Source organism: Humulus lupulus, chromosome 6, assembly GCF_963169125.1.
Source record: "Humulus lupulus chromosome 6, drHumLupu1.1, whole genome shotgun sequence".
Taxonomy (NCBI): domain Eukaryota; kingdom Viridiplantae; phylum Streptophyta; class Magnoliopsida; order Rosales; family Cannabaceae; genus Humulus; species Humulus lupulus.
Window position 1 is genome coordinate 197,639,717 of NC_084798.1, and position 22,062 is coordinate 197,661,778.

The 22,062-nt window shown below is 35.4% G+C and overlaps 1 protein-coding gene across 1 annotated transcript; it reads left to right on the forward strand.

Annotated features, from left to right (window-relative positions):
* The first annotated feature begins 9,351 nt into the window (after positions 1 to 9,351).
* On the forward strand, positions 9,352 to 11,636 carry LOC133782925 (tobamovirus multiplication protein 2B). Its single transcript, XM_062222380.1, has 5 exons — positions 9,352 to 9,683; positions 10,592 to 10,657; positions 10,745 to 10,809; positions 11,013 to 11,109; positions 11,290 to 11,636. The coding sequence occupies exons 1-5, from the start codon at positions 9,549 to 9,551 to the stop codon at positions 11,326 to 11,328; spliced, it is 402 nt and encodes a 133-aa protein (XP_062078364.1). The 5' UTR covers positions 9,352 to 9,548; the 3' UTR covers positions 11,329 to 11,636.
* Positions 11,637 to 22,062: the final 10,426 nt, after the last annotated feature.

Below are 22,062 nucleotides of genomic sequence, written 5' to 3' on the forward strand. Positions count from 1 at the left end.
CTGAAACCATCATCAAACAAAATTTGGAGAAAAGTTAACCTAAAAGCTAACTCTCCCCCTTAATAAGGCATCTTTCTCCCATTTTGTCACAAAGTGACAAAGATACACACCTGAAACACACATAAAAAAAATCCAGAAGTACCAGACATACAAGAAATAAGTCTCCTATCACAATTGTAAGTCTTGAGAAACACACACACACACAAAAAGATTTTAGAGTTATAATCATAGTTGTATTAATTAGCTATTTTAACAACCTTGTAACTAATCTGTTGTAACAGATTTTAGTCTTTATCTGATCCTTGTTAGCCTTTTATAAGTGGCTGGGTCTTTTTCCTTGAAAACTAACTATTGAGAAATACAAGAAAAGAGAGCATTTCTTCTAATATGGTATCGGAAGACATTACCTTCCCCTCCGATTGATTGCTCATTGTTCCCACCTCCGGCGTTGATGGCTCGCACCAGACGACATCCTTCTCCTACCGGTCACGATCTCTCTAATGGTGCCACTGAAAATCTAGGTCACACGAGCTCTACTACTAATCGCTTTGACCCCATCGCACCTCAAGAACCAGAATAACCTCAGCAACTGATTGAAAAATCTCTGGTTGCTCAACCTCTGACTGGACCACAATCTTCAATCGCACAACCTCCAATCAATCCTTCTTCGATTGGACAACAACCTCTGATTGTTCAAACTCCAATCCCACCACCCATGCTCAGCACACATCTGCCTCGTTCAACTCATGAAGACGATCCATATTTTATAGGGACTGGTGATCATCCCGGTCTTATCCTTGCATCACCACCTCTCACAGACAAAAATTTCCTCCAATGGCGCCGTGATTTTAAAATTTCTATTGGGGCAAAGAACAAGACTGCCTTTCTTAATGGCTCACTCCCACAACCTAGTCCATCTGATTCTCACTTCAGTCATTGGCTTCGTTGCAACTAGATGGTCATGTCTTGGATTATACATTCTTTCTCTCCAGAAATTAAGAGTAGCATTATGTTCTTGGATACAGCAGCAGCCATGTGGATGGAACTCAATAACAGATTCGATCAAGGCAATGGACCTAGAATCTTTGAACTCAATGAAAGTCTCATTAGTCTTCATCAAGGTGACGACTCTGTAAGTGCTTATTTCACTAAACTCAAATCAATGTGGGATGAAATAAATCAATTAAGGCCTAGAACTCCTTGTACTTGTGCTGCCTCTGTTGATAACTTTCATTTTCTGAATCAAGATCAAGTCTTACAGTTTTTAACAGGTCTTAATGAATCCTTTCATGTTGTAAGAGCTCAGATATTGTTGATTGATCCCTTTCCCCCTTTATCCAAAGTTTTTTCCATGATCATTCAAGAAGAACGCCAAAGAAAACTTGGCTCTTCTCTCAACCACAACTTGGTGGCTGCTGTTCCCTCCACCAGTACTCGCCCCAAGAAAATGCATCCTACATGTTCTAATTGCCACAAACCAGGACATCTCAAAGAAAAGTGTTATTTCCTACATGGATTCCCTCCGGGATATGGTGACAAGAGATGCACTGATGACAAAACTAAAGCCACTATCAACTCGGCTACCGCCACTAACCAAACTGGCAGTACCACTATGACCCCTCCCATAATCGATGCTACTGCCAACAATGCCACAATACAAAGCCTTATCTCTCTTCTAAGCCAACAACTTCAGAAGAGTGATCCTTCCACTCCACTAACTCAACCAATGGTTTCCAACATTACTGGTAAATCCTTTGTTTTTCCATCTTCACATTGGATAATTGATAGTGGGGCTACCCACCATATTTGTTATGATATTGCTTGTTTTCCCTCATTTAATATAACTAATATTGCAAACACTGTCACTTTACCTACTGGTTTGCATATTAAGATCCACAAAACAGGGACAATACATTTGAATGACAAATTAACTCTTCATGATGTTCTCTATGTACTAGAATTTAGGTTCAATCTATTCTCTGTTAATGCACATTTGAAATCTAATCCTCATTCTTTCTTGTTTACTGCCTCAAATTGCATTATTCAAGATTATACTCGGATTTCCAAGATTGGGATGGCTAATCGAGTTGGCAATCTTTATATAATTGCTCAAGACAAACCTTCTATTTCATCGTGTTCTAATGTCTTTTCCAATAATTCTGTATGTACTAATGGAAATCTATGGCATAATCGCCTAGGCCATCCTTCCATGTTAATCACTAATAATATCAATAAAAGTTTGAGTTTTTCCACTGATACATCTCATGATAGGCATTGTTCTATCCGTCATTTTGCTAAAAAAAAACTGCCATTTATTTGCAATAACAATATATCTGGTACTCCTTTTGATTTGATCCATATTGATATTTGGGGCCCATTTCACATCACTACTACTGAAGGGTATAGATATTTTCTCACCATTGTTGATGATCATACTAGATTTACATGGCTTTATATGTTAAAACTGAAATCTGATGTTCAAACAATAATTCCAGCTTTTTTTCACTGATTTCTACTCAGTTGTCCACTACAATTAAAGCCATTCGTTCTGATAATGCTAAGGAATTCAATTTGACATCTTTTTATGCTACTAAGGGAATTCAACATTACCATTCATGTGTTGATAGACCCAACAAAACTCAGTAGTAGAAAGAAAACACCAACATATTTTGAATATAGCTCGTGCTCTTGCTTTTCAATCAAATCTTCCACTATCATATTGGAATTATACTGTCATTACAGCTATATATCTCATTAATAGGACACCTTCTTTTTTATTAAAATTCAAAATACCCTTTGAATTACTCTATAATAAAGTTCCTAACTATGCACATCTTCGAAGTTTTGGTTGTCTTGCCTATATGTCTGCTCTTGAAAGCAAAAGACACAAATTTACTCCTCGATCTCGAGCTTGCATCTTCATTGGGTATCCTACAGGTATGAAAGCTTACACTTTTCTTGATATTGAAACAAAACAAGTTCACCATTCAAGAGATGTTATTTTCTATGAGAATATTTTTCCTCTTTATAATTCTCACAGTGTTATTCATATCAACAATTTTTTTCCTAACTCCTTGCTGACAAAATTAGAATCTGTTTCATTTAGGCCCCCTACCATGCATTCCGCTCCATATGAACTGGCCAACAATAACTCTTCTCAGCAGGATCATACCTCACAAGACTTACCTGCACACACAAAATTTGGTCGTCTTACTACTTGACCAAGTCATTTAAATGACTATATTTGTACAAATAGTATTTCTACCCCATCTACTTCTCATCCATTACAAAAATATCTTTCTTATGACAGATTTTCTCCTTCTTTTCGTGCATCCATTCTTACTCGTGCAACCATTCTTACTGCTCATAGCACTACAGAACCTTCCAGTTATGCCAAAGCTTCTCTCATACCTGAATGGCAACAAGCTATGATGACCGAACTTGCTGCACTTGAACTTAATAATACTTGGCAAATAGTTTCTCTTCCTCATGGAAAACATACTATTGGAAGCAAATTGGTTTATAAAATAAAACACCAACCCAATGGAGCTATAGACAGATATAAAGCTAGACTCATTGCAAAAGGATACACGCAACAACAAGGTATTGATTACATTGACACTTTTGATCCTGTCGCAAAATTCAATACTTTAAAACTTCTTCTAGCTCTTGCTGCCACTTTTAATTGGTATTTACACCAAATGGATATTAATAATGCTTTTTTACATGGTGATTTAGAAGAAGAAATTTATATGAAAATTCCCCAAGGATACATACCTAAGGTGGATCTTCCTTCTAATCCGGTATGTAAATTAAACAAAAGCCTATATGGCCTAAAACAAACATCTTGATAGTGGTATGCTAAACTCAGCTCCACTTTAATTGAAGATGGCTTCAAACAATCACATTCAGATCACTCTCTTTTCATTAAAAATATGTCAGGTGTCTTTATAGCAATTTTGGTCCATGTTGATGACATAGTCATCGCCACTAATAATGACCAAGCTATTCATGACTTCAAACTTCACCTTGACTCAAAATACAAATTAAAAGACCTTGTTCCCCTTCGTTTTTTCCTTGGTCTTGAAATAGGCAGATCTAATTCTGGTATTTATGTTTCTCAAAGACCATTTCTCTTACAGCTCTTAAGTGATACATGATATCTAGGAACTAAAGCTTCCTCCACACCTATGATGCCTAATCTCAAGTTGAGCAAAGATAAAGGAGATGTCCTTCCCGATCCTACATCTTACAGAAGCATAATAGGCAAGTTGATTTATCTCACCATTACACGGCCTAATATATCCTTTGCTGTTAATAGGTTGAGTCAATTCTTATCCTTCCCTAGATTACCTCATTTAAAGGCTGCTCAAAAGATTCTCCAATATTTGAAAGGAAGTCCTGGTCAGGGCCTTTTCTTTCCATCACATAGTCAGCCTCAACTAACCGCTTATGGTGAATCTAATTTTACTGCTCATGATCTCCATCTTAAAGTTTTTTCAGATGCTGACTGGGATTCTTGTTTAGACACTAGAAGGTCTGTCACAGGCTATTGCATATTTCTTGGTCAATCTCTTATTTCCTAGAAATAAAAATAAAACAAGTTACAGTGTCTAGATCCTCAGTTGAAGTTGAATACAGGGCCATGGCAAACGCAACATGTGAGCTTACTTGGTTACTCGCTATTCTCCAAGACTTCGGCATTCATCACAAACAACCAGCCCTTCTTTTCTGTGATAATAATGCCACCATTCACATCTCTGAAAATCCGGTTTTCCATGAACGTACGAAGCATGTTGAAATTGACTATCATATTGTCAGAGAGAAAGTTCACAATGGCTCCATCAAGCTCATTCATGTTCCATCCAAAAGTAACCTTGCTGATCTACTCACGAAAGCTCTGTTTCCAGCTCACTTCAGAGAATTGTTATCCAAGATGAGTGTCAAAAATCTCTACCCCTTAAGAGTTTTAGAGTTATAATCATAGTTGTATTAATTAGTTATTTTAACAACCTTGTAACTAATCTGTTGTAACAGATTTTAGTCTTTATCTTATCCTTGTTAGCCTATTATAAATGGCTGGGTCTTTTTCCTTGAAAACTAACTATTGAGAAATACAAGAACAGAGAGCATTTCTTCTAATAAAAGAAAATCCAAAACTCTTAAGAAGTCTTGAATGTGGCACAATTTTAAGCCACTCAGCATTTCTTCTAATAAAAGAAAATCCAAAACTCTTAAGAAGTCTTGAATGTGGCACAATTTTAAGCCACTCACTTAAGGTGTAGAGATTCAAATGTTGTCTCCTATCAAAGGTCAAAGAGGAACCTTCTATTACACTTGGACTTATGGATGCAGTTAATTTAATCTTTTTAAACCAAATTTGCTTGATTGGCTCTTCTATTGATGAAGTTTGGTTCAATATTCATTTCAAGATACTCAATTTTTTTTCCTTCATAATTTTATACTTTTTAATTATAATGATTATTTATAAGTTTTTTTTTTTCATAATGGAGATAAGTTAATTGAATCTGCACTTATTTATGAGATTTCCAAACTTGTTTTTGGTGCATTTGGTCTTATATCATTGATACTATCTTGTGTGATTTGAGAATTTTTGTTTTTTTTCCCTTTAATAATTTTATACTACTTACAAGTATGATGATTATGTTGTGTGATTCTGTATTGGTCATTGTTGAAAATACTTGTGAATTGAATTGTATTTGGGGTTTTGAATGTTTCGATTTTGTTGGAAGTGGGTCAATTTATATGGAATATAATATTGTGTTTATGGTGGGGTTTTTTTCACTGAGTTTTCAGCATATGAGATTTTGAGAGCTGGGCATGAGCTCAATGTTTTAAATTGATTTTAAATTTAAATTTCAATGGGCCTGTTTTGAGTTTTGATCGACATACCTAGATAAATGGATCTTTTTTTATGAAAATCTTTTTTGATGAGACAATTGTGAGCCACTCAATTGAGTCAGTGATTTATATATTGTATTCATTATCAAAGGTTAGAGAGGAAGCCTCCCATCACAGTTGGACTAACGGATGCCAATTGTTTCATCTAATTGAAGCAAGTTTTCATCATTCGATTCTCTCTTCTATATATGAAGTTTGGTTCAATACTCATTTCAAGGTACTCAATTTTTTTTCTATCGTTTATATTATGAATATGATTAATAAGTTCTTTCTTATGGAGATGTTGTTGTTTTTAGGAAATAAATTATCGGTATCTTGTTTCTAAAATCTTAATATTGATAAATTGTTTGTGTCATACTCGTGCATTAAATAATAATAAATTATTTGTGCAATGGATTAATATTAACAAATTGTTTATGTAATATCTATCATTGAATTGTTTATGCCTTTCATTCCAAATAAAGATAAATTGTCGGTGTTTTTCAGTCTCTTGTTCTGCTTCTGATAAATTATTATTGTCGAGTTTTTTAAATATTGATAATTCTTGTCCAATGATTGATAAATGATTGTTCTCGTGCCACTTGAGCTAGACTCAAGTGGTTGGGTGTGTGTGTTGTAAGTAAAAGATTTGGGGTTCAAACCCTAGCTGGGTTAATTTAACAAATGGGTAACAACTAACTGTTTCTTATAAAAAAAAATTATTGTTCTCATCTGTTCAAATATGGATAATTGTCTCAAAGATCTAGAACTGACAAGTTTATTTTGGTGTAAAAATTGATAAAATAGTTGATAATTTATAATCCTAAGATTGGGAAGTGCCTTCTTGCTTGTGTTTTAAAATATAAGAAATAACTATGTATATATTTTTATGTTTTGAAAATTGATAGAATTTGTTCATGTGGTCCCTAAGAGCATTCACAGCAGAATTTTTATATTGCTTAGCGCCAAAAAATAGATCTTTGTTGCTTAGGATAGTGCTGGCAAGAAAGGTTTCCATTGTTTTTCATCATGATCATTACTATATTTATTTATGTTTAGAAATCTTTGTTATATTTGTTAGGGAAATTTCTTGCATAAATCTCTATCTAGTTTGATTTGTTGTACTTAAATGCCTGTAAAATTTTTTGTGGCAAAAATCCCTACAGTTACTGATTTGGTGCAGTCAAAGGTCCTTCCCGTTACATCCTTCCCATTATGATTGACTAGGACCTACATGGTAGCCACGTGGCTGCACTTGATTGGCTCAAATAAATTTTCATTTATTAAATATTTTAAAATTTCTAATAATTTAAAATTAACCAAAAAATTTAAAATTTAATTTAAATAAAATCTCATTTTTAATCAAATTAAAATAAAATCTAAATTTCAATTTAAAACTTATTAAATACTAATCTAGTTTACAATTAGAACTTACCTAAAAAAAAAGAAGCAAGAACACGATCAAAACGAAAACCAGAAAAAAAAAAAAAAAAAAAAAAAAAAAAAAAGACTAAAATTATGATCCAAAATCTTTAGAAAATTGCAAAGACCAAATACCCCAAACCCAGAAAACCCCACCATCCCGTCAACCCCTCCATCTTCTTCTTGGTTGATCTAATCCTTTAAACAAATTTGGAGTTGAAGTTTTTCTTTTTGTTCTTATCCTTCTTCCCGTCTCATGTTCTTCTTCTTCTTCTTCTCCCATCTAGGATTTTGCGAATCACCACACTTAAAATCACTTTGAGATTTAGGGTGAGTAGATTTGGGATTTGAGTTGAACAGATTTGGGGTCTGCAAAGCCATTCATCTCTCCCTTTGTTTTTTTTTTCTTCTGTTGGGGTCTGCGTGAAGAACAACAAAAAATCTAGATTTTATTTGCTCTTTGGTTGTCGGCCATATTTGGGGTTGATGGAATTTTCTGGGTGTAGGTTCGTATTCTTGCCGAGGTTCATCAAAAAAATTTCTTCTTAGATGTTAAATGTTAGAATAATAGAATAGTATACATTAATCCAGTGCTTCATTTGGTTGTATGATTTTTTGAATTACCAAAAAATAAGAAGAAAGAAAAAGATGTTATGAGGAAAGAAGAAGACACCCAAGAAAAGAGTCTCAATCGTTTAATATTTTAATTCAATCAGTTTAGCATTTTTAATTTAAGTTTTATTATCTTTTAAGTTTTGTAAATAGAATTTTTTAGTATTTAATTTATTTTTAACATATTTAACTATTTTACACCAATTAAAAATTGTCACGTACTCATTAAAGTCAAACTTAACAGAGACTTAACAGGAAGGATGTTTGACTACACCAAATCAGTTACCGTAGGGATTTTTGCCACCAAAAATCTTACTTAATTCAACAAACTATATAGGGATTTATATGGCAAATATCCCATTTTGTTACGTTTCGAGAAGAGATGATCACAACTCGGCACGATTGGTATTCAAGTAAGTAGAGCTTTGCTGCGTACTTTCTTTTCTGGCATAATGGCTTAAAGCTCAGACTTTCACTATTGTTGTTGGTGGATCTGTGTATCACTCATTCCCAGGTTGGCCTTTTCTTTCATTAACGGGCTAAGCCTCTTTCTGGCGTTTTGATCGGATGAGGTAATTCCATCGTGCATGGAGTGGATCGGTCCAGTATCATTAGGGTAGACTTGCACTTATTTATGTAGGTTTCTCTTCATCTCCTTTTACTATATTTGGTTCTCTCTAGAATCTTTATCGTTTTCTCAGTTTTCTGCCTGTGTCCGGTTTATCGTTTTACCAAACTCACTTCTCTATCATGCAGAAAGAGGGGCTGCTCTACTCTTGCGTGATTACAGATCTACAATATTTTTTGAGGTGAATACATTTACTCTTCTCTTCTATTAAATATTTCTTATTCTTTTATTTTAGTTTCGGATATGATATTAGATATTTCATTTTGGTTTGGGAAATTTGAGGTAAATGACCTCATTGAGTAACTTGGGGAGCTTGTGACTATACCTAATCTTAGCAATTAGGTTACCTATGTATCTTTTAGAGGAATCAAATCAAATGTAGTTTAGAGTTTTTTTTGTATCTTTGAGAATTTTGTAAAGAAATAAATTGCTTGGAGATTTTCACCATTTGAGGAGGGGTTTTGAGGAGAATAAAGAAAAATATATTAAAAAAGAAAAAAGAAGAAGATAATATGTTTTTTTTTTCTCATTTGTAACCGTTTAGTTTTTTTTTTAAATATTTTTAAACTTAAATATATTTAAAATAAATTTTAAATAATTTTAGTCATTTATTGAATTGTTTTAATAATTTTTTTTAGTTTTTAAAAACTAATTAAAAAATAAATTTTAAAATTTTTATAATTAAATAAGGCAGAGGATGCTGGTTGTCAAAATTGGTAGCAGCAAAATTATTAATTATTTGTATGGAAATCGCAACCGTTTACACAATCTGTAGTGATAGTATATTTAGAGTCATAATCTAGTAGGTCAAAATTTCAAGGGCCCAATGTTATTTATTCTAAATTCTAATCATGATCCAAATTAAACGAACGAAAACTGAAAACGATAAAAGCTCGATTTCTAAATTTTGTGAAATTTCCAGTTTCTGTGCAATTCCATCAGCTTCTCCTTCCTCCCTCAAGGCCTCAAAAGAGAAAACAGGTTCATGAGAATGGCGAGCAGTACAGGTGGGAGCAGTACAGGAAATACGGCGAAAGCAATGGTGACTGATCAGATCTCTCAAGCTATACAGTCCACCTCCAATCTCCTCCATCTCATGCAAACATCTTCTCCTTCCCAGGTATTTTCTCTCCAAACCCATCAGTTTGATTTATGATTCTTACAATTGCTCAGCTCTAGTGGACAATTGCTCAACTGGGTTTCCTTTATTTTTATTGGAAATTGGATTACTTGTTTGGTTTTTCACTTAGGCTTTCGTAGATTTATATGTATAGTGTGTGTGTATGTTAATTGCAGATATTTTTGAGTTGAGAGACCGTCGTTGGAGTGGTCTAAATTGATTTAATCTAATTGCCAGAAAGCAAAATAAAACATTGGATAGGTTGTTGAGTAATTAAAAGGTAAGAATTTAAAAGATAAATTAAAGTAATTATGGCTCGATTATCACAATTTCCATGCTTTTATTGGATTGACCTCTTTCTTGTATGAAAAGATCATGGAATTGGATACAGAAAGTGTAAATTTAGGTTATAGAGTATTGAGATTTCTATAATGTGACAGAGGAAGATGAAAGTTTGCTGAGACCATTATTAGGATTCACTGAAATCATATTAGGAATATCTTATGAGTTTTTCTATATATATTGGTCCATGTACAAAATTCTATGGTCTGAAGAGATAATCTTTTTGTTTATATAAATATATATAATTTTATAAGGCTTGCTACATAATGGAACCTCCTAGTTAAGAATTCTGGGAAATAAAAGTTTTATGTGCTAGATACTTGAATTATTGGCTTCATATATCTGTCAGGTCAGTTAGAAAAAAATCTTCTTGTTCAAAATATAAGAACTCAAGTTTTTTACATAATTGAATTCGTTATTTTTGGAGGTTTCAGTCTTTTAATCTCCTATGCAACTGAAAATGTTAACAAATCTCATTACACAATTTAAGCTTTGATACTGTTTTTCTTACCCACCGCACTATCTTTTGAATGGCTAATCCTCAAAACTCTTTATCTTTTGTGCAGACCCAACTGATGAAGCTTCCAAAGAATCTTCTGGCGAAAACGCCTACAATTAAGAATACTGGACAAGTAAGTATGGCAGATTCACAAAGATTTTAGCTTGACTAATCATGAAGATTTTAATTTCTAATTTCAACTTTTCCTCGGTTGATGAAGTTGTTAGAGCATATGCCTCGGGTGATTTCATCCCTGGATGCACACATGGAAAAGGGATTGCAAAGGTTGTGATGATGCTGCGTGCTTTTTTTTTTTTTAATATTTACACTACCTTTACTGTAATGTGCCTAAAGCGTAAATTAGTGGTTTACCTAAAGCTACGCTAGTTTTTTTTGGGAAAGAACATGGTAAACCAAGAACTGTAACATAGTATGTAGTGCTTATATCTCTATTTCTAATTGCTTTACCTGATTTACAATATTTGCAGTGTTCCTCATCTACAAACTGTAATCCAATTACTCGCAAACATGGAAAGCAGTCAGCTTAGTTCCCTCTCCCACGTGCATCGTCCTCGTCCTCGAGAGGTTATAACTATTCCAGTCTCTCAGCATATGTCATACACTTTTTTTTTTTTATTATTGTTTTCATTTTCTGTTAAATAGTTCAGATTATTCCACACCAAGGGAGAAATTTTCTTTTTAGTTCCACAAGCAATATTGTTCTTCCAGATATCTTATTTTGCACCTTATTGTTTCTCCTCCCAGGAGCATATTGCAAAAAATCATCCTTCTAAACTGGAGTAGGAAAATCATCGATTTTTGGCATACGTTTTGCCAAAAATCTGAATTTGTTAGTGACTGAGAGTCATGGCAAATATTGGCAATCAATGTTGTAAAAGTATTGTATTGGCCTTTCATAGTGTGATGAAGTCACATGCCATCTCATTGTACATAAACTAGTGATTGTAACTCAAATGATGTTCCATATTGTTGATGAGTAGTTTTAATTTCAACTATTGTAGTAGTGATGAATCTGCAATGATAAGTGCATAATTCGAATGTAGGTTCGAAGAAGGAAAGCTTCAAGCTGTAATATTATTTCATTGCATATCTTTTTTGGTCTGGCTTTCAGTTTTGTTTCCTTGTCTTCTGTTTTGGTTGCATATTGGACATACCTGTACGAGAAAATTTACCAAAACTTCTATGACAAGCAAATGAAGGACGAGATTGAAACAAGTTCTAAATTCAATTTAGTCGACCATGACTATTGTCCATGATTTTCTAGCCAGGTAAATCACCCTGTTAAAAAAAATTATGGCCATTGTTTTTCATAACATAAAGGCAGTGAACCATAATATGATATCAAGTATCTGAAGTAGAGAAAGAGAGGTCTAACATGCTTGGAGAAATCTAGTACCATACACACAAAAAATAAAAGATTACATGGGCCTAGGTAAAATGACCATTTTAAAAGTCATACAAGTCTATTTCTAATTGAGATTTATTGTTGAATTGATAGATTAATTGTAAATATGCAGTATTTGTGGTGCATAAAAATATTAGGAATGGATGAGGTTTATTTTTTATTTATTTTTTTGGAAGTTTAAAGAGCTGAGAAATTTGAAGAAATGATATTTTCCAACCATTTTTGTACCGAAGATTGACCTAGACGAGATTCCAGACAATCTTGTTGGGATATCGAGATACCTTGTAGAGATTTTAGACCGTCGAAAATTTTGATAAATTAGTAAATGAGTAATGATATGTGCACTAAAAATATATACCCAAACATTATACACAGTGGTGTGATAGTTTAGCCTAGCCAATCACATTTATCAAAACTGGAATCTGGAATCTAATGGGAGTTTTAGTATTAAAATAACACCTGATTATTTTTTATTTGGTTAAATTTGTTGATTTAATTAATACTAATTATTAATATTTTTTATTGTATCAATTTTATTTTTGATATGTCATTAAACATATCATATTATCATATAAATGATTGTGGAAAAAGGATGAGACTTGCTTAAATGGATTGAAAATGGCTCACGATCGATAATGGTGTTGATTCAATCGGCATAACCTTTGATGAATTAATTGAAAATGTATTTAAAGTTACAAAAATTAACCGTGGCTTCTGTTAGACAAAAAATTTCAAATTTAATACATTAAAATTAATGTCAAGCACAATTTCACCTATGTCAATTCTATAGCATAAGAGTTTATTAATTTGAGATCGACCCATCCAAGATTATAAGAAGTATCCCTTAATTACAATCATTTTATTTAAAGGAACACATTTTGATTCCAAATATGATGATATTAATTACTTGTATAATTTTGGGAAAATTTTGAGTGAATTTGAAATTGCGACTGCACTCAGTAATTTTGACTGACTGAGCTGCCTACATACCCTCTTTATGAAGGATCATGTCACTTGTAGTTCTAGCTAGTTATTTTGGAAAATGAGTGGAAGAATTCTAGTAAATGACCATTCATAGGAATTCATGGTATTTTAGAAATTTATGAACTCTCGGTAGATGAGCCAATCATGGAATTATTTGTTGTTTTGAAAGTTATGAAAAATTCCGAGGTAAATGACATTTTATGAAATTTTGAGGTTTGTGTTTGATATTTGAATAATTTGGTAATTTGGGGTATCTATGACTGCGGTTAGTTTTAGCAACTAAGTTGCCTACGTATCCTTTAGAGGAATCAAGTCAAATGTAATTCAAAGTTTTTTTTTTATATATTTGAGAATTTTGTCAATAATTAACTCAATTTGAAATTCTTGCCATTTGAGGTGAATGATCTCGTTTGGGAAATTTGAGGTGAATGACCTCATTGAGTAACTTGAGGAGCTTGTGACTATACCTAACCTTAGCAATTAAGTTTCCTACGTAAACTTTAGAGGAATCAAGTCAAACGTAGTTCAAAGCTTTTTGTTTCTTTGAGAATTTTGTAAAGAATTAAGTTGCTTGGAGATTTTCACCATTTGAGGTGGAGTTTTGAGGTGAATGACTGTTGTGATATTTTTCGATCAATTATGTGCAAGTGTACACAGTCACAAAACAAGTAATAAAGTGATAAGTTGAGTATCGTCTCCACAGGGATTGCAAATTAAAACTAAATGCACAAATTAATGATCAAACAATTGCAAAAGTAACCAAATTAAATTGTTTTCATTTTGTAAACTAACACTACTTGGAATCAATTAAAAATGCTTAAAAATAAACTGCAATGCCAATCTGAAAGTGAGATAAAATCAATTGGTTGGAATATGCTTGAATTATTAAATCTCTCTATGTCAAATGACCTTGTACGTTTTGTTGCAGCAAAATCTCAGCAAAATTACATAGAGTTAACAAGAATTCAAAATAAGTTCATGAAACTTTTTCAAGAGCCATGGTATTAATTCTTTAACCTAATTTAACATATTCCTATGTCTGTAACGCTCTGGTTAGCCAAGACTATTACACTGTGTGTTTAAAATAGTGCTTAACTCACTTAGCGAGTAATTTGGACTTAAATGTGTAATTAAGGACTAGATCAAGGTTAAGTATTAAAAATTTTGGTCAACGAAGTAATTATTTTCCATTAAAATATTAAGTTATACACGGGATCCCAAAAAGTGGTTATAGACTGACAAAAGACAAATGGAATACAAATTAGTCGTCCTAAGCGGCAAAATAGGATTCAACCCTAGTTCCTCCTAGGCTATCCCGGCCGTGGCGGTCGAGTAGGCTGCATGTGTACACACCACCTTTGAAGCTCTCCAACTCATGGCTGGTCCGACATTCCCTTTCCCTTACCTGCACCTGTGAGCCAAGGCTCAGCAAGAAAACTTAAATCAATAGGTACAAAAGAGCAACAATATATAAACAGTAAACTTAAATCATCCAATTCAATAATAACACAACATAAGCAATAAGCTTAGCAATAATATTATGCTCAATCAAACACATAATCCAATCTCAACCATCAATACAGTTAGTTAAGTGCAATCGACACTTCTGTTTATTTGTATAATGTTCAAGCCCAGCGCCCTTAGGCCGAGTCCTCTGGTCTTATAGCCGACCCCGGCACGCTTAGGCCAGGCTGCGTTCTGTACGCTTTCTATCGGCCCCGGGGCCCTTAGGTCAGCCTTCAGAATAGATATAATTACATATATATTGCACAACACGCAATAAGATGCAACATATACAAGCATGCATATCCAGATATTCTCAAATACAGATATAATTACAATCTCACATATAATCACAGTCATAATCATATTCGTTAACAGGGGTCCAGGCCCTGATCACAACCCGGGTGCAGTTTTCTTACCTCGATTCCCGTGCAGCTACCTTGTGGCAATCCCGAGCACGGTCCCTATCCCTAAGCCCTAGCGGTATAACCTAGTCACAAGTAGTAATGGTAATCATCAATTACTTATACTATTTAAAAGTTTCAAGGTGTAATTCTAACCTCCGGGATCTCGAATTCTACTAAACCGAGTAGTAGAATCCTTCCTGAGCCTTTTGGTTTGAGTTCCCAAGCTTAAAATCCTTAATTGGCCAACGTTCTCTATTTGAGTCGCGGCGCCTCTAGCAAGCGCTGTGACCCTCTACAAGTCAAAGGGCCTGAGCCCTCATTTTCCTAGACATGCGCTGCGACATAAACTACCTAGCGCCGCGGCGCTAAGGAGGTTCAACGAACCCCCTAGGCCTCTGAGTTCATGCGGGCCGCGGCGCTCCAAGAACAGCGCTGCGGTGCAACCCTGCGAACCCAATTTTTCAACATTTCTCTCCAAGCCAAAATCCCGTAAATTCATTACAGTTTCAAACCAAAACCAAAACTATACCCCACAAGCATTTCCAAACATCATAAACAACATATAAACCTCCCAAGATCAAGCCAAAACATTACCAAAGCCTAAAATCCAAACCCTGAGTTCAAAACTCATGAACACCAAAAACCAAACTTGAAATTCAATAAAAACATAGGAATTTACTCACCCCCACTGCAAATTACGACCTTAAGTTGGCCCTTGATTCAATCCCCAGCTCTATATCCCTTCCAAGCTAACCAAATCCAAGCTCTTACTTCCAAATTTCAAAGGACTCCAAGGCCACCAAGGGAGGAAGAAGGGAATGAGAAAGAAAGAGGAGAAGCTAAGTGTTTTGTGTGTCATCTGGTTGCTTCTGATAGCTTCTAAGTGAAAAATTCTATCCCTTGGCACAAAAGACTAAAATGCCCTTGTTCAAACCCTTATCCTTTAATGCCCTCAAAGGCAAAACAGTCTATAGCCACATTTCCCGCTAATCCTCAAATCGCATATAAATTCTCAATTAATCCCGACATACCCAAATAATCACTAATAACTACCCGTTACCCGATAAACCCCAAATACGTGCTAAGTTACCAAAATATCCCTAGGCTCACCCCGAGTTGGGTATTCGACCCCGTTGTGACTTTTCCGCTAACTTGCCCACTAGGATCGCCTCAGGCCACACATCTCATATATATCCCCATAATACTCAGATCTCACTCATAATGCATACATAATACAAATATACCCTTAATAGGCCAAAATTACAAATATGCCCCAATTTACAAAAACGGGTCTGCATGCATATTTAATACACATAAAGATGAATAATTATTCACATTCCCATATAAATCATTTATATCGCGTAGTCGCACATATAACCAATTAATTCCACATATAAATATGATTATGCCATCCTGGCACAATAATCTAGGCACTCAGCCTTAATAGCAAATTTGGGACATTACAATGCCAATCAAGTTTAACAACCCAGAATTAAGCATCAATTCATAATGGTTACACAAGGCAAATAACACATTCCTTTTCTATTCACAAACATAACCTAGCAAGATTATACACTTGTGTCATTCAATTTTTCCATTATAATCAAACTTTCCAGCACAAATATAACTCAATATCTTGCCATTGGTGGCCAAACAACAACAAGAATTCATCAATAAGCACATTTGAATGAACAATGGGTAACTTGCTAGAAAATTAGAATTAAGACATAGAGTTCATTAATAATCCAAGCCTCAAAATATCTAGTTCATGGCTAAAATGAAAAACACAAATACAAAATTAAATCTGTCTATGAGAGTTCAAACACCAATTACAAAGAGAAAATAGGAAAGAAATGACAAATGAGGTAGAAGAAAAGCCCAAAAATATTGATGAAATTAATGCTCCTCTTTTCATCTTCTTCTTTCTTCTCCTTCCTTCTTTGTACTGCTGAAAACTTTCTGTACTTCCTGGTTCTCCCTCTCTCAAAGATGGCTTAATATGTTAAATGGAGGATGTCCTTCCTTTTCTTTTAGGTAGGGTACAAATACCCTTTTCACCAAAGTACAAAATTGCCCTCTAAGCCTCCCACACGCGATACTCTCCATTCTTCCATAATTTTCTCCTTTAAAATGCAGCCAAATCTCTAATTTTTTCCAGCTCACCACCCTTTGACAAGTCAATTAATGACATGCCACATGTTGCTCCCTTATATGTTGAATTCTCCTCTTTCAATCCTGCTAAAAATGCTCCAACAAAACTTCTTTTACTCCAGCAAAACCTGATATTTCAGCACAAATAAACAATTAAGAGCCATTTCACTTTTCATTGTTTTCTTTGGACAAATTTATGCATAAACTCCTAATTTTCTACTTTCATCTCTAAAACACCAAAAAGGACCCAAGAACACAAAAAGGAAAGAAAATAACTAGAAAATAACAACAATACACAAACATCACTCAACCTAATTCTATATTAATAAGCTTAAAATTATGAAAAATAACTCTTTATTCAAGAGTTATCACACCCCCAAACTTAAGACATTACTTGTCTTTGAGTGATGAATCTCAAAAGATAACAAAAGACTCACAAATTGAACAACAAAAGAAAAAGGAAATCAAACAAGGACAAGACACAATAAGAGAGGATAAACTTTGCTTTGCCAATGCTAAAAAGTGGAAAGCTCTCAAGAATTTTATTTTGAATAAGAGAAGCTGAATTTCAAACTTACATAAGCCTTAAACCAAAATCTTCAAGTGTTAATGTTTCTGTCAAAATATGAGTCAAGTGTTTCTCCATTTAGTGCATGCATAACTTTTCCTAAAAAAAATCAATCACCCAAAGTCAAACTAGGTCCTGGTCCTAATGCTTAAATAGTGCCTCCATAAGTTACTTAGTGGTTCCCTCTCCAATAATGTAGACAAACACCACAACAAGGATCAATAAGACTTTATCAAGCTTGTAATGATAGGCTAAGGTGAAGGTGTTGGGGGAGAGTGAGATAACACCACCTCAAAAAATAGAATCTACACAAAAATTGAATTGATAGAGACTAAATAAAGATTGAGAAAGAACTTGCAAACCATGGTAGAACAATGGTCCTCTTCAACTTTAATGAAGCTTCAAAAATTGTAGGCAAAACCACCACCTTGAGCAAACCCTTTAAACAAAGCAAAAAAAAAAAAAAAAGGCTTATACACGTTGCAAAACGTTGTCCTAATACTCTATTTCCTAGCCACCATGGATGCTTGAGGCCTTTTCTAGGAGGAAATGAAGATTGATATTTAACAAGCCTTAAACTCTCAAAGTCAAGCACTTTCTTTGATAGTTCTTCGAGAAAACTAGATATTCTTGAAGCTACAAAGAGAGAAAGGGTAGAGAGAGATTGGAGAGAGTGATCAAGTCTTCCAAAACACTATTTTGACCCTTATATAGAGTAGGCACCATCATTAGGTCCAAAAAATAGGACTAGACTTGTAAAACACGTCATTAGGAGTATTTCACGTAACTTGTACGTACTATAGTAGGCGACGCGTCGCCTGCTGTTAGGGTTTCTTGAAACCCTAAGCATCAGGAGATGCTACGCCACTTGGGTGGTGACGCATCACCACCCTCGCTATTTTTGGACACTTCCAAAGGTCCTAAAATGCTCTAAATTATACCAAATTTTTTTGGGCACCCTTAGATACCTTCATGCATCACTTTGGACCCAAAAAATGCATTTTAAAAGTGCCTACAATTGAAGCTCAAATTTCACATCTTCACTATGTGAAATTTACTAAGTGTTTATTCCTTGCTTGTATTTTAACACTTATCTTTTGTATTTAACCAATCATAACAATCCCCTACTTGGTTAAATACAAGCCTCATTCTCTAGCTTAAAACCGTTTTGGTGCATAAAATAAAGTGCCTTTCGGTTTGAACTTTACCTTAGTGAAGATACCACAAAGTCCTATCGAAATCATTAGTTGCTTAAAAGCTTGAACTAAGTATTCCATATGATAAAACCGGTGATACCTCACACACCTCCACCGCATCTTTTATTTTCCCACTTTCTCACTTAGCACTATCATGGCCATGTGCTCATCTCTTCATGAACTTTCTGGGGAGAAACTCCAACTCCCGTGAGAGGCAGCACTACCTCTAAGTCCACATAGGTGAAGTTCTTACAACATCTTTTCTACTTTTATAGATGCTTGTTACACTCAACTAAACTTCATTAAAATCCCTAGGCTTAACTATAACTAGGTAGCAACCAACACTAACCATCTCGAATGGAATTCATCATAAATTTTAGTGTTGAAACTATTCACTAATCAATGACTTGTTCTTACCCATTGAACTCTTTCCCTTGATTTGTACAAGTTGAGAGTTGGGTTGCCATCTATAACTCCCTACTACCCTAGAGTAGTTACATGCGATTTTAAAATGTGCCAATAGCTCGCTAATCGAGGTTTTAGACTAAAAAGTGTGATTAATTTAAAGTAAGGACTCATTTAATGAAACTTTAATAGAAAAGGTTTGGAAATTCATTAAGATTATAAAAGTGTAAAATTGGGATCCTAGAATATTGTTTTAAAATACATTTACGACTCAAAAGTTAGGGTACAGTCGACCTAAGCGACAAAATCAAACGTTTGTACAATGTTCCTCAAAACTATCACAGTCGTGGCGGCAGGTAGGCCAAACATGTACGCATCGCTCCATGCCCTCCAACTCATGCTTGGTCGGCCTTTCCCTTGCCCTTACCTGCACCATAGAACACCCGTGAGCCAAGACCCAGCAAGAAAACTCCACACACATAACATATAACAATTCATTCCAGTAAATGCATAACTTTAAACAGCTACAACAGACTATCACATAATGACCTATGTCGACCAAGGTGCATTATCAGGCATCGGGTTCGCAGTCTTCACTGAACGGGTGAGTACAGCACCCTAAATGGCCATGCCATGGCGGCCTACATTCATCATGCTTGTCGTCGTTCCCAACCTTTGTTGATCTCGACCTTTGCCGATCAGTCATAATGACACAGACATGGCATAACAACTATAAACATTCATACCTAACACTCAACACAGATAATCGAGCCATGCCCTGCTCTACGAGCACAAACAGTGCGATCCTGAGCACGATCCCCTAAACCTGAGCCTTGGGGGTAAAACCTAGTCACAAAAAAATAATAAACATCCATCAAACCCTAAACCAATTAAAAACTTCAAAATAATATTCTAGCCTTCGCGACCTCGAATCCTACTAAACCGGGTAGTAGAATCCTTCCCGAGACCTTAAGTTTGAGTTCATGAGCTTGAAACCCTATTTTGGCCATTTCCCCTAAGTTGAGCCGCGGCCCAGCCCTCTAGGGTCGTGACGTGCTACAAGTCAGAGAGCCCCAAGGCTCTCTCCTGGGGGTCGTGGGCCGCGCACGCGCACCATAACCTACACCACGGTGCCTAGAAAATTTCAGAGATCCCTAATGCCTTTTGGGTTCATGCGGGCCGTGTCGCCTGAAGAACATGGCCGCGACTAGAGCTCCAGAACCCATAATTTCCTGCATTTTTTCTCGAGCCAAAAGCACTGAAATCCACCCTAAATAATATCCAAACCCAAAATTCAGTCTAGAATCCATATCCATGCATCATAAACATCATGATTATCCCAAAATCTAACCAAGAACCCAAGTCTATCCTTGGAAAATGACCAAATTGCCCCTAAATTAACTCTTAGTCCTTTAATACCATCTAGGGAAAAATCTGTCATTTGCACCATTCCCGCTAATTCCTCGAGTATTCCTATAAATCCTCAATTAATCCAGACATACCCAAATAATCGTTAAATAACTACCCATTACCCGGTAAATCCCGAACACACGCTAACTCCCCAAAATACTCCTAGGCTCACCCCGAGCCGGACATTTGACCCTGTTGGGACTATTCTGCGTATCTGCTCCCTAGGACCACCTCGGATCACACATCTCAAATATTTCTCCACAATACTGTGGTCTCAGACATGTCACAACATAACACACACACACACATATATATATACCCTCAATGGGTCAAAAATTACAAATATGTCCTTAACAACACGAACGAGCCCACATGCATATTTAATTCACCTAAACATGCATATCTAGTCATATAATAATTTAATTAAAGTAATCACGTACCGATGTACATATATCACAATTATTCACGTAGTTATACAAATAAATCAATTATTTCCCTCCCGACACACTAATCAAGGCACTAAGCCCTACTGGAAAATTTGGGACGTTACGACTATCCCCTCCTTACGGAAATTTCGTCCTCGAAATTTACCTGAATAGTCTGAGATGCCGGTCCCGCATATCAGACTCAAGCTCCAAAGTTGCCTCTTCTACCTTGTTGTTTCTCCACAATACTTTCACTAAGGCAATGGTCTTGTTCCGCAAGACCTTGCCCTTTCTGTCTAGGATCTGAACCGGTTTCTCCTCATAGGAAAAATCTTAATCCAACTCCAGGTTTTCATAGCTCAGCACATGTGTAGAATTCGATACATATTTCCGGAGCAAAGACACATGAAATATGTTGTGAACCCCTGATAAAGTTGGAGGAATAGCCAATCTATAAGCCACCTCTCTAACTCGTTTCAGAACCTCAAATGGGCCAACGAACCTAGGACTTAACTTTTCTTTCCCTCTGAATCGTTTCACCCCTCTCAAAGGAGAAACTCTGAGAGACACATGATCACCGACTTGAAACTCTACACTTCTATATTTCAAGTATGAGTAACTCTTCTGTCTACTCTGGGAGGCGAGCTTCCAAGCTCTAATCTTCTCAATTGCCTCGTTAGTCCTCTGAATGTCCTCAGGACCTAAGTACTTTCTCTCATCCGCCTCATCCCAATGAATGTGCGATCTACACTTCCTCCCATACAACATTTCATACAGAGCCACTCCAATAGTCACCTGATAGCTGGTATTATAAGAAAACTCAATCAAAGGGAGATACTTACTCCAAGATCCCCCAAAGTCTAGCACACAGGCCCGCAACATATCCTCTAGTATTTGAATCGTCCTCTCAGCTATCCATCCGTCTGAGAATGATATTTTGTACTGAACCTCAACTACATGCCCATAGCCTTCTGCAGGCTCTCCCAAAACTTAGAGGTGAAGGTAGGGTCCCTGTCGGACACTATCAACCTCAGAACCCCATGGAGTCTCACAATATTCTTTA